This window comes from Chlamydotis macqueenii, chromosome 14 (genome assembly GCF_036417535.1).
Source record: "Chlamydotis macqueenii isolate bChlMac1 chromosome 14, bChlMac1.mat, whole genome shotgun sequence".
Classification (NCBI taxonomy): Eukaryota; Metazoa; Chordata; class Aves; order Otidiformes; family Otididae; genus Chlamydotis; species Chlamydotis macqueenii.
The window spans coordinates 14984909-14999113 of record NC_141569.1 but is presented as its reverse complement, the minus strand read 5'-3'; the positions used below and the strand labels follow the sequence as shown (position 1 = coordinate 14999113).

At 51.5% G+C, this 14205-nt stretch overlaps 1 protein-coding gene across 1 annotated transcript in view; it reads right to left on the bottom strand.

Moving 5' to 3' along the window:
* The window catches only part of MGAT4B (alpha-1,3-mannosyl-glycoprotein 4-beta-N-acetylglucosaminyltransferase B), a 49638-nt gene extending 35975 nt beyond the window's left edge, over nt 1-13663 (bottom strand). The window contains exon 1 of the mRNA XM_086758995.1: nt 13391-13663. Coding sequence (XP_086615121.1) covers nt 13391-13487 — 97 coding nt within the window. The 5' untranslated portion in view covers nt 13488-13663. The remainder of the gene's footprint in view (nt 1-13390) is intronic.
* Between the last annotated feature and the right edge of the window lie 542 nt (nt 13664-14205).

Here is a 14205-nt window from a genome sequence, read left to right as displayed (position 1 = left end):
TCACCGAGAGGAGAATACGCCTCTTGTTTTAGGCCGCCTAAGTTTCACCAAAAAAGGGGGCACGCTGCTCTGCAAAACTCTTCTTCCTCTCCCCTCGTGACTCCCGTCACTCTACATTAACAAGCGGATCGTTATTTCACCAGTCACAATCAAAACCTTCCGTAAGAGAAGATCCAACTGCAATTTCACATTCACAGAGCTGCCCACACTGAAGAGCCCTGAAACGCTCGTAAGGAGCTGCATGCGCAGGGATCATCTCTTCACCCATCAGCGCAACGGGCTCGGGAAGTGACAGCTGCTTAAACAGTGCACACGCGGCTGAGTAGTTTAAGGGGAAAAGAAATACTATAAATAATTGAAATCATGGCAAGAAATGTAGGCAGAGTAGAGGGAAAGAGGGCAACTCAGGGAGCTGGCAGTGGGAGGAGAGACAAGGACTTCTCCTGGAAGCCGAGCCAAACAAGAATGCACGTACCAACAAACCCACACCTCACCTGCGCGCTACGCCACACGCCCGCGGACTAAACAAGTTCCTGACCTTTTCTGCCTTGTTTGGCAATCTGAATTTTACGCACCTATGAGCCCTTTCTTGCCAACATCTTCCCCTTCCCTCCTCTTGGCTGAATCCTTAAGCCCGACACAAACGACCCCTGCGCTCGCCCCCAGCACTGCAGTGACCTTGGCCACGGAAGGATGCTGATGAGTAGATGTGTGTTTTAAATGGCCAGTTCTGCCACTGATGACTGCCTCACCTACACGGACCTGCTTCTCCCAGACCAGCTTTTCATGGTGAAGCCAAGCGGAAGGCTTTCCCGCGCACCCAGAGAGGATCCTGTTCTCAGCTGGGGCTTCTGAGCACCACGGGGTCACCATCACAGGCAGCTGCAGACATGACCACCTTGGGTTCAAAGGCTTTAAGAATAATTAACCAGCACTCTGGAACAACAGATGAGTGCTTGAAGTTTCAATCCCAGCAGTAAAACGCCTCCTTTGATGCCCACAGCTGCTATGAACGGCGAAAGGTTGTCATTTTGCCTGACCTTCAGCTATTACAGCAATACTTCTTGACCTGCATTTTAGAAGTTACGAACAAACAACACTACTCCGGCTAAGAGATTTGCCACTGTCTCGACAGATTTCCAAGGCGACATGAAATAATCTGCCTTTCCCAAGTGACTCGCAGGATGCACACACACAGAGCTCTGCAGACACCCAGTAAAAAACATCATTTTTCTCTGGGTACAGCTCATCCAAGCAGGAGATGGCAGGAGATAGTTCATCATGCTCTAAGGAGGTAACACTTGGCACAACAGCTCCAGGTACCACTTCATCACAGCACAGGGTTGGGGAAAGGAGGCTTCAACTAGCAACTCAGCTAACCAGACACCTTTGACAAGGAGCAAATAATGAGATTTCTTAGCGAGTGGCTCATTCAAAGGGCATACAGTGATACGAAGAAACAGGTAAAAATCCCTATTAAGATCTCTGTGGAAGTCAAGAGCACGTAGGAGGACTGCTGTTCTCGGAGATAAGATGGATATCTTGCCTCACACAGCAACGGATCGATTTTCAGGGGTCAACTGCCAGACCTCACCAGACTCCTCTTGCAGAATGTCGGCACTTTTAGGGCAAAAGCCTGTGGAAGGCACCACTGTTAAACTTGAGCCCTGCTCCTAGAGTCACAGAGCCAGTAACCGTGACCAGGAGGCGAAGAAACCTTGATACTGACTCTTCTGTGCAAGCAATTCAGTTTGAGAGCTGCTGTTCAAGAAGCACGTCACCAAGATGAAAGGTGATCACGTTTCTTAGATGTAACTCATTTCTTGAAGAGCCTTCCAGAGGCAGCGAGGATGCAATGTACCCTCTTCTCTACACACATCCCCGCTAGGCAAGTGCCTTATTGAGGCGTGCCTAACTGTGTATCAGACCCTCTTGCAGCCTACCTGTCCCAAATCCATGCCTGGTGTGGCAGGACTGAGCTTTTTGTGCCTCTGACATCCTTCAGTTGGGACAGGCAGGTCATAGCTCATGGTTGTGTGAACAGCAAGTCTGGTGTCAAGAGCAACTTCCAGCCCACAGCAAAAATAGACACACCAACTCCTTGGATTTCAACGCAAGATTGGCCCTTTGAACCTTTCTGTGCCACGTGAAGGAGACTGGAAACCCAAGTCCACCTCAGACAGGACTGCATGTCTTGTCTGACTTCTCATTAAAAGCAAGGAAGCCCTTCTGTACTTCCAAAAGACATCTGAACCTTAACCATACTGCCATGCCAGCAAGAAAAGATGGGAAGCTTGCGATTTGAGAGGGTCTACAACTGAGAAACTATATTTGGTACTCTCCACGCAGTGAATGATGGAGCCCTTCCCCAACAAGACAGCCGTGCACAGCATCCATCCTCCAGTGTGCAAAGGAAGGACGCCGACTGCCCATCCTCCTCTTCCAGCTGGAGGACGGCTCACGGGCAGCCGTCTCAAAGTCCCCAGACCTGGCTCCTGTTGTCGGATGCTCAATTCACTTAGTGTGAGGCTGGAGAGAAATGACTCTCTGACAGCTGGCAAATGCAGCTGCCTGCAGCTGATGGGGGATAATGAAGAACCAGCTGCTGCTTAGAAGTGCATCTCTGTCGCCGGTACCTCCGAACAGCAGATTTCGTCTGACCACGGGGTCGTAGAGAACAGAGATCCCATAACACAGATCTTTCAACGCCGTTAACTGATGCGACCTCATCCAAATGTCACGGTTGCTGTCAATACAAAACTGTTCCTTTCTCTTCCTGCCATCCTCCACTTCATCCATGGGGCATCCATTAGGTTCAAACACAAAGGCAGCAAAGAGCCTACAACAAGAGCCTCATTAACCGCCCGTACAACTGGATTTGTTTTGGAGCACAGTGCCGTCCCCAGCGCTGCAAGGCACAGCTCTTGCTGGGGGAAAAAAAATGGAACAAATTAAAAAATATCTCGCATACCTTAATATTGCAAGCAGCTCTTCCATCAGGCTTAAAACAACAGCGTTATCAGCTGTAAAAGGGAAAAAAGCCCCAGGAAGTCTCCCAAAACAGCAGACCAAATGAAAAAAGAAAAGGATGAAGGAGGTTCCAAATCCACCCTGGAGAGAATGTGTGTTGCAGCTTTAACCTGCTGTAGGGAGCGGGGAAAAAGGAAACAGGACAGCAGAGACCAGAAATCAGATTTATTAGGACCAACCAGGTAGATAAAAGATGGATGATCACCAAGCGACGACGGCTATTTTGGAATCAGCTAACTTCTGAAAACGTCTAGTCAGCTTTAGCATTTGATACACACGACATTAGTGTCCACACAAGAGTACTCTCCTGAAAGGACAGGATTTAATGCAGCCGAGATAATTATCTAGATCCTCCTTTATCCCATTAGTGCTTTTCATTCGCATCCTGGAACACCGTAAGCGGATTGTTCAAGAATTATTTGCCATCCGCTGTTTCAATCCCGATTGGAATTATCTTTATACCTCTGTATGAAGAAAAGAGATTACATCTCTGCCAGGGCTTGCTGCAATGCCCTCTTTTCTAAGGCTCCTTTTATCATTTTTGCTCTGCAAGGTGGTGAAAAGAATCAGAAAACAATTGTCACGGACACGATTTTGCCCTCTCCTCCTCTTCCTTCCCCACGCGTCCGTTCGGGAGGAGGAGGAGGAGACGCTCTTCCCTCCGCATTCCCTGCAGCAGATGCACCACTGCACCTGCATGGGGATGAAGCCCAACAAGACTCAGTCATCAAATTACCCAGGACAAGATCCAAAAACGCTCCCAGCTTCCTTTTGTGCCACGATCCACTAATAAAAAAACAAGGATGAAACTGTTAAAACCAATTAAGCAAATCACTTGATGCAAGAGAAAGAAGTGGGATTCACTGCACTAGAGATCCCAGGGGTGCACGCCAAACGTCGCGTTTCGTGCTCTCCAGTGACGTATGTCACTACGCAACTCCGATGGAGAGAAAGCCAACATCATTCAAACAGCCAACACAATCCCTCGCTTCAAGGCCTAAAACGACACGACGACCAAATTCCCCTCTCAGCCACTCTGACTGCCTGCCAGGTTTTGTGCGAACAGAAGAATTACGTCTCCTTCCAGGTACGGCGAGGACACGGCTCGTCTCCCCATGGGCACCCGCAAGTCTGCCTGGCAGCGAGGGAAGATGCCCAGATGACACAAAACCTGTCCCTCCTCCTTACAGAAACACGAGGAGGGAGGTATTGACACCTGACACGAATAGGAACGCTTGTATTTTTTAAAAAAGCACGCTTTACGGCTGTGCAATGGGATCTGTAGGAGAGCTGTCTTTATAAACAAGTTATTACGAGGAGGAGGAGGGACACAACAATAGCAGGTGCCAATTACTCAGCTCCCAGCAGAGACTTTCCAATTTCTCACCTTCCCCCAAAGCAAGATGTGCCGCGGTACGGCAGCGCACGGGCTGGTGAGCGTAACAGCCTTCGGAGCATCATTGCTTCCCTCCCACGACGCCGCGCCGCATCCCTGCCCCGCCGCCGCTGGAGAGGGGCAGCCCGTCCCCCACCAACCCTGCACCACAGCCGGGACCAACACGGCATGAAATTAGTTTGGAAAGATTGAAACAGCAGAAAGTAAACAAAATTATCTTTTTATTTGACTCCAGAATCTGGGCACTCCTCCTGCCAAAAGGAACAGCAAGTTTGTGAGCTAATCGACTGCCAGGTTTGCGTCTCTGCAAATATCTGCTTAGCTTCAGGAACAAAACCCCAGTAACGATTGTGTTATTTTAAGACAGCGGCATATTTTCAGACAGTAAATGTCCACATTGCAACTGGAGCCATCAGAGAGATCCCATCCTTTGAGGCAAGCGCACCAAGGTAATGATTAATATTACAAAAGTAATCCGAGCCTTTAAAAGAATTATTTCCAAAATCAGCAAATAATTACCAAGGCTTTCAGCAATCAATACCCAAGATAAATAGACAATTAAACCGCAAAAGGAACAGAAGAAAGTAGTTAATATTTGCCAAACACAAGCCAAATACACTTTTTCATGTAACCAAATACTTCCAGTAAATAGATATTTTAGCTCACTGGAGAGGCACTTTCAGAAAGTAATAAATTAATCTAATAAAACAGACAGACAGGGTGGAACCAGACATTAACGAAACACAAACTGATCTATACGGAGCCAACCCACAATCCAGGTCCTAATTGCGCTCATCCACTGTTCTGGGTACCCACCTCCCCCACCCAGGGCAGCTCTTCGGCGTGGGGAAACCGCACGTTTCACTGGCACGACAAACAGAGAATTTCAGCCATCAAATGACGAATCTTGTGCTCAGCTAAAATTCGCATTTCCAATTTTTTTTTTCTAAATACCTCTCGCTCCCCAAAGTCAGCAGATTAATCTGCTTTTAAACACAACTCTTGCTTCGCCTTCCCTTCAGTTGACGCTCCATCTGGGAGGTGCGGGACGAGCGCCCACCGCCCACGCGAGCATCCCCACGGCACATCCCCAATCTGGAAGTGGGAGGGTTTGTCCCGGAGGGCTGCGTCCCGCTCACCATCGCTCCGCTCCTGGGACCCAGAGGGACTCGGAGCAACCCCTGACACCCGGTGCAAGGACCAGCACCACCTCCTCCCGGGACAGCCCAACCTGTACCAGCTTCCACCCAAAATCATTGCTTGGAGTTAATGCAGCCACACTACTGGGTGAGCATCTGGTGAAGTTCCTCAAGCAGCAGATAACTCAAACTGGACAAGATTAAGAGAGGGACACACGTGTGGGAAGATGTCCATCCCGGTAATTTTCTGCAACATCAAAGGAAGAAGGAAAGGAGGAAACCGAGGGAAACGGAAGACAAAGAGAAAAGATATCAAAGCCGGCTCTGGAGAGAGCGCAATGAGAGATGGCACGAAAAAGGAATAGTTAAAACACGAAAGGCAAGATCAAATAAAAGCAAAAGATCACAGTCAGGGCCCACAGAGGAGGGAGGGGAGACCACTACGCCGCTTTCACCAGCATTAACCAAGTAATTCATTTGACAGGCACTTGTCTGTGGCAGTGGATAAGCACGAGAGAGACCAACGCTGTACTATTTACAAGGGCTTCTGAAGGCTGCACAACTTTTTTGGTACCACAGGCCTCCTATTCAAGCCATGAAATTCCTCGGAGCAGGAGGATTTATTGCGGTGTACGTACAAGTAGCGAGTGACAAAAAAGCCTCTCCAGGTTAAACCTTATTTCCAGAAAGCTCTCACCATCACAGGGAGAGAAGAAAAACCTATGTGCTCTACAACAGTCTCGAAAATGTGATCAGGATGGTCCAAAAACTCACTGAGGAACAGGTGTGGACCAGGCAACGCAACAAAACTCATAATTAAAATAAAAGACAGGTGGAGATCAATTTTTGCACTGAAGTTTCTTTAAAGCCTAACAATTTACATTTTAATGCTACTGCTCTCCACTTCAATATAAACAGAAACGAGAACATCTTGCACAACCGAGTTTAGTCACTTCAAAATACAGACTAACCTTTAGGGATCTACCCCTGCATGCGGCGCAAGAGGACGGGAATATTTAAATATGATGGGAGTCACTCCCGGGCAGGGACAGGCAGGAGGGAAGACGGAGTTACGGAGCCGTCTGTGTGTCAGAGACGCATCCATGCTAACACACAGGTCCTGGAGACTCAAATGTGACTTGACATCGGCACAGAAACAGAAGGAGAAGTGGCCGGTGCCACAACTACCGCAGAAAGAGATGATTTAACACAGAAATCTGCCCCTCCCAGATTTCCTTGCTGTGCAAGAGAAGCCTGACCCGAGCTCAAAAACAAACCCAAGAAGGGTGTCGCTGAATAAAAAGCCCCCCACACTTCAGTTCAAACAAAAAAGGCAGAAAAAATGCATTTCCCTCCATGAAAGACAACAGTCCTCTCCCTGAATCAAGCAGCTAATCAAGAAGCTCTCCCTGAATCAAGCAGATGCTTGATCAGCGCTCCCCGAAAAGCCTCTCGTCCTAACAGCGCTGACCTGCCAGCCCCGGCTGAAGCCCGTCGTTTATTTAAAGTTTCCATCATCCTTTAATTTGACTGGTGACTTCTGCCGCCACGGCAGCCCTCTTCACCCCCTGAGCCTGGTCGATCTCTTGGGCTTTGCCTGGTGAAAAACAAAATGTCAACACCAGAACTGGCACGACAATGATACGGAAAATATTCACGTGAAACTTAAACCTTCATCTCCAAACACTTTTAGGCTGGGTCCCACCTCTGTGAAGGTTTCCTGCAAAGCGCCGGGCGGCTGGGGATGGCCATGCCGAGCCAGGTACCCCAGGATGGGTATTTGTTCGTATTTCTTTACATCATGAACTGAGAAACTGGTACTTTGGTGACCGGTTTGGGTTTTGTGAAGAGGGAGAACCGTGGATAGCCCAAGCCCACCTGCAGCAGCCTGCCAGCAGCCTTGCCCCATCTACTGCTACAGGCATTTCTCCATCACTTAGCAGGCCTCAAAGCTCTCTGGAGATGACGGGCAGCTTCACTTAAACTAGCCAGCTATAGATGTGTTGTACATTAAACACTAAGTGCATAATCAATGGACATTCAGGATATAAGCACAAATCAATGATTTGTTTTAGATGAATCAAAGAGAATCGCAAATGAGAAAGGGTTTTGTTCTGCCACAGAAGTGAACCAAGAGAAGTACTGAGTAACTGAGGGGTGTGCATTAACCTCCCCTGCCTGCTCCTCTCCTACGCGCTGACACAGACCCTGCTGTCAGAACTGCGGCTGTGTCCTCCAAACCCCTGTGACAAGAGATGTCACTGTCCCCAGAGAGCAGGTGGGAACCGAGGCATAAAACCAGCCGATTGGCTTTCCCAAGATTAGGACGGATACGGCACAGCGAGGACCCAAATCCAAGTCTCCTGTGCCAGGGAACACCGTCCCAGTGAGGAGAAAGCCCTCTTCCACTTCCAGTAACTTCAACTCCATCACGCAACCGCAGCTCTTATTGTTGGAGCAGCACCGGGACACAGAGAAGTGCACGTGCGGTACAGGTCAAGAGCCCCATGTAAAGACCTAATAGAAACCGGAAAGAAATAAAACCAGAAATACAGGTGACTCCAGACAATGAAAGATTTATTTTGATAAATGCATAGCAACAGATTGCATCGTGTCCCTCGCTCTTGGGATGAATTTGGTCAAAACACACGCGGGATAATTTTGCAAACGCTGCCACATTCCAGCCACCAATTGCACACAATGTCTGCTGAGCACCACGCAGGCCACGTGAAGGCTCTCAGACGTGCTCCTGCGCATCTTTTCATTTGCCACACATTTTAACAACAGATTTCTAAACTCCACAGTTCCTCAGGCAGGTCCCTGCTCGCACCTCCTCAGCCATCAGAAGCGCACGCTGGGTCTGCCGCCGGCGCCTCTCCTCCTGGTAAACGCCTCCAAGGGCTGCACTGAAACGAGCCCAGCTCGGATCAGAGCTTTCACTCACACCGGTCCAGCCGCAGCCTGTGCCCAAGACCCCAAAGAAACTACAAAAACTTCAAGTCAAGCCAGTGCGGGTAACAGGAATGAAAAAGCAGCGGGAAACCCCGCATGCCGCAAGATACGGCTCGCACTCAGCAATATCACAGGCTTTGACTCCGCTGCTTCTAGAGCGGATTAGCGTTCACGGCTTTTACGCATTATATAAGAAGACTTTGTAAACACGCTCAGAGGAACTTCCCTCCGGGACAAAGCCTGCTTCCCACAAAGGACACCCCGAGCGAGCGGAGCATCCCGCCGCGCACAGCACCGAACAAGCAATATTTCTTTATGGAGATGCTGCCTGAGCCTGCTGCACCGCAACGGGCACCGGAGCAACGTCCCCGCTGCAGCCAGCGCCCCGCCACCACCGACACCCCAGCTCCCCACCACATCCGCAAGTCAAGGGAGAGACCCCGCGCTCAGACCTGCACCGAGATTCCCACCCAGGATGGGAGCGGCGAGTCCTTCAAGGAGCTGTGCACTTCTACTCTGAAGCGCTTTCACAATGCCCGCGGGAAGAAGAGGTCCCACGGGATGAGCATCCAAAACACTGCACCATCAGAACCGACGACAGGGGTGCGAAGCCACTATAAAAGGAGCAACCCCACTTCGCAGGCAAATCTACAGGTGCGGAAGTGCCTGCAGTTGTGGTTTTACAATGGAAACATGGAACTGGCTGGCACTGGGTAACTACAAATCGTCAAAATTTGAGGGGAAATAAACCAGCTGGTGGAAGCCTGCACAGGCAGCGTGGCTACAGAGCCCATCCTGAGCTACGCAGCCGTACCCTGGAGGTGCAATGCCAACCTCCAACCGCAGCATGTCCAAGGGGGAGCATGTCGGGAGCCTCCGAAAAGGTTCACACAAGGTTTAGAATTTCCTATACAATAAAAAAAAAAAACAACAGAAAACCTCAAACACTTAAAATCCAAATATCCTGCAGCATTTATTACTCTGGGGTAGGCTGCAAGGGGCAAAAAGAAGGGCTGGAAAGATGGTACATGGCTGGTCAGTCAGTTAAGATGAGAACAAACATTCTGGATGAGAACTCAACAGTTTTCATCGCTGGGAAGAAAAAAACCACAACAATTTAATTGCAGGCAGGTTGAATTGTTCACCTTCATCCTACCTGTACCCGTGACTTACCTAAAGTCAAGAAAGCTTCCCGGTTTTACTGAGTTCTCAGTGAACACACTATAAAATACTAGACTTTGGCCAAGGCACCCACCACCATGAAGCACAGCGTGCGGTCCACCTCCGAGCCAGCTCGCGACGCTGGACATCGGGCGCCTGGTGACTGGTTGTGCTATTTGAGGCTGCCCTCCTCTTCCTACTCCAGCAGACTATTTCAAACTTCATTTATAATTGGAAAGAGGCAGCACGTGTTTTTGCAGACCATGAGGTCAAAAATTGACTAATAACCACAGCACAGCAAAGCACCATTAGCAGGTAAACAAACCCTCCATCGGCCACAGAAAAGCAGCTCCAGAGCTGGTTTGACCTGGTTTATTTTCTTTTGACTAACTCTTTTGTCCTCCCAACACAGAGCGGGAAGACAAGCAGGCTCTGCGACGCTTTACAGGTGTTTTAATATCATTTTATTCCCCAACAGAGGCAATGCAGATGCCTTGCCAGCCTTCCCCAGAACGCAACGATACGAGGAGCTCGGGATCCTTGGGAATTGTCTCCAGCTCCACAGGGTATAACTGATGTTAGAGAAGACTGGCAAACACGAAGCTTGTCTTTGAAAAATAAGGGGATGGGGAAAAGCAGGGTGCAGGAAATGATGAAATAATCAGCTTAACTTCAGCTGAAATACTTAGAAGACAAGGAGGAGTTGAGCAGGAGCTAACCTGTTTAGGAAGGACAATCACATCAAATCTATCATATTTCTTTCTGTGCCAGGATACCAGGAGGGGAGAAGAAACACGGATTTCAGGAAGACCTCGGATAGCATCTCACAGGACAGCCCCGTAACACAGCCAGGGACGCAGGGGCTGGACTGAGCCACCTGAAGGTGGGTGCACCACTGCTCCACTGGTGAACTGGTCGTTGCTCTTTGAGCACAGACTGGGAGGACCTCACCTAAGCGAGTTCCAGGAGAACCCATCCCAGATCTGACACCGCTCGGTGTTTTCATCCACGAATCGGCCGCTGGCAGAGAAGACATGCTAATTGCCTTTGAAAGCTACACCAAGCTGAGAGGGACTGCAAGCAGGCAGGAGGACAAGATCAGAATTCAAAACAATCCTGACACTTTAGAAGAAGCAGTCTGGAAAAAAAAAGGATGCAGTTCAACAAGGACAAGTGTGAGGTAATGCGATTTGGTAAGAATAATTAACCAGGCAAATACAAGATGAGGAATGAAAAGCAGGAAAAGTTCTGGAGAACCGAAGGGTCAATGGGAAAAAAAATAATTAAACACAAGTCATCTGTGGCAAAAGCTAAAAACAAATACACTTGAATGTATGAACAGGATCATTGTATGTAAAAGACTTGAAATAACTCCTTATTCTTCTGAGCAAAAATAAGGCAGCGACTTCAGTCCTGTATCGCAGGTTAAGCATCACCTCACAAACGACAATGGTCCAGAAGAGAGTAACAAGAGCAACTGCAGACCAAGAATGCATGACCTAAAAAGAATGATCCCAGGAACTCACACGGTTTAATTTATATTAGCAGGGACTAAGGGGAGACACGGCAGCAATCTCCAAATATCTAACAGGCTCCTGCAAAGAAGGAAGGAAGGAACTTTTCTGCCTGTGCCCAGTAAATGGAAAAAGAAAAGCAATCATGACACCAAACTGAAGGAAAAGACATTTCTGTTCAGACCGTAAGAAAAATCTAACGGCAGGGCTGCTAAATGTCAAACAGATCGTCCAGAGAGCTTAGGCATCTCCGTCATCCGCGGTTTTTAAGAATGGATACGATAAACATCTGTCAGGAAGGGGCTGGTTATCACTGATCCTGTGTAGGGGCACGAGATGGGCTGAATGACCTCTCAAGGTCTTCTCCAGCTCCGTACTGAACAACAGCCTGATACGTAAATGGCCATAATAGCCGGAAACCTGCTGTGCTGACACAGCCTGACCCACGTTCTTTGTGACCTGTTGTAGCTAATCGCTGTTTGCGAGTGACAATCTGTTGCTGCCAGAGGAAAACACGTGTCCCAGGGAGGGTCCTACCAAGAAGGACAGTGGTACCCAAGGTTATTATCTGGGCACTTGAATGAGCAATGGGGAAAAGCTACTTGTTAAAAAGTAAAAGTGAGTCAAAGGACAACACAGTCCAGCCAGCACAGCCTACCCAGCTGGGTTGGCCACTCTGCTTCAGAAACCAGGACCGACTGCTGAGAGCCCACACAGCACCGCAGGCTGGTGTCCCCTCATTTATGGGAGGGAGCTACGAGCAAAGCAAGTGCTCAGCAACACCCACAAGAAGGCAGCTCTCGGAGCGCTCCCCTGCCCTGCACCACGTACCACGGTCTGGCATTTCTGGCTGAAAGCGCACACAACACCACCTGGTCGTTCAAGTTAAAAACCCCACCAGCAGAAGCTCATCGATGCACTGGCCGTACCCCCGCATCATAAACACCCGCCACCCAAACCTCTGCGAGGAGGCATCTCTGGTGGGATTTAAATCACGTCAGTGTCAGGACACAAGAGTCCTTCAGCTGATGAATGAGGCGAAGGAGCCCCAGCAGCCGCCCATCAGGTACCCACAGCTGCCAAGAGAAGATGGCTCGTCCCAGGCGCTCCTGCCCGGCTGCCGGGGAAGGGGCTGGGATGGATGGGGATCTACGCAATCTGGTGTCATCCTGCCCATCGGAGCCAAAAAATCTTCTCCCAGTGCCACTCCAGCCCCAATGCCAGCCTTGCACCAGGCGCAAGCCGCATCTTGTGACGGTGCCCGGCATGCCACGGGACTGCAAAGCCATCGAGTCACGTCTTACACTCAGCAAAAGCTGCTTCTCACCTGGAGCAGGGAGAGATGCTCGTACAGCGAGTGGGAAGAGAGGGCCAAGGGCCGAGGAGCCGGACTGCCTGCCTTTAACGGCCTCCAAAATTGCGGGAACTGGAAGAGCTGAGCGACTAGCCCAGGCGTGAGAGGCTGCACACCCCTACGCGAGACAGATACACAATTCAGAAGCAACTACCAGAATCGGCCTCTGGGCCAGGATAAATCCGGAGCGCTGCTTCAGTGAGTGACAGGATGGGGAAAAGCAACTATTATGTTGTCAGGAAAAACTGGTGGTGAGCACCTCTGCGATACCTGGGCGGGATTCCCCCGTGGCCTCGACGGGGCACCCCTGTTTCGCACCTACTGGGTGCCAAACCAGCAGCGATATTTAAGCGCCTGTGCGGCAGCCCTCGCACCCGTCCCACCAGTTACCAGCTCAGCACCGACCCGCCAGAGCCGTGCGTGGGGAGGGGAGGGGACGGCAGGCCTGCGCAGGTTTCCCCTCACCTCCAGTTTGCTTTGAGACCCCCCCCCCATCCAGCCCAGGGCTTCCCCTGGCATCGCCACCTGCCCACGAGGATTTAACCTGCGTGGGTCCCATCGCCCACGAAGGTTTCCACAGTAAACGCGGGGTTGCGAAGGAGGGCATCACCAAGCGCAGCCCAGCGCTCCCCCCAGGCCGCCGGAGACGAGCAGGGAGCCCTGGGGTGCGGGGGGGTCCCAGGGGCCACGGTCCCGCGGGGGCTGGGGGCTGCCGGCTCCGGATCCCAGAGGCTCCAGCAGGATCCACCCCCCCCCTCCCCGCCCGCGGGGTCCAGCCGGGCCCGGCTCCCGGAGCCCCATCGCCCCCTCAAGCCCCGCGGGGGGGTCCCCGGCTGCCCCTTACCTTTGTGCCCGCCGAAGGCTCCGTACCAGGAGAGCGAGAGCAGCGCGCACAGGCAGCCGAGCAGCAGCGTGAGCGCCGTGCCGCTGCGGAGCCTCATCGCCTCCTCGCCGGCGGGGGCGGCCGCATGTCCCGGGCGGGGCAGCGCGGGGCAGCGCGGAGCGGCGAGGCCCCGGGGCGGGGGGGGGAGGGTGAAACCCCAGCGAGCGCGGAGCGGAGCGGAGCGGGGCGCACCGCCCGCCCGCCCGCACGCAGCGCCCGCGCCGGGCCGGGCCGGGCCGGGCGGGGCGGGGCGGGGCGGGGGCAAGAGGGGCGGGGCCAAGGGGGCGGGGCGGTGGCGGGAGGAGGGCGCCCCCTTGCGGGGGACTGCGGGGCCGCCGTGGGCTGTAGGGCGGAGAGGTGGGGGGGTCAGTGCGTGTCTGTGTGGGGGGGAGAGAGAGAGACTGCGTGTGCGTGAGTGTACACGTGTGTACATGTGTGTCTGCGTGTGTATGTCTTGGGGGGAGTGTCTGTGTGCACATGTGTGCACGGGTGCGTGTTCATGGTCACATATGTAAATGTACACACCTCTACGCTTGGCTCGTTGACAGAGATGTATACACGCATAGGTACACACGTGTATGAACACACAGCTCTTGCTGTGGGGGCCTGCGTGCGTCTATGCACATGTGTGGGTGCGTGCGTGCGTGCACACACTCGGATCCATCTGTCTGTGTGCGCCTGAGTCCATATGTCTGTGTGTGTGCGTGCACATGTGTGTCTGGGTCCATATGTGTCTGTGCGCACACACGTGCACTGGGTTCACATGTGTGTGTGTG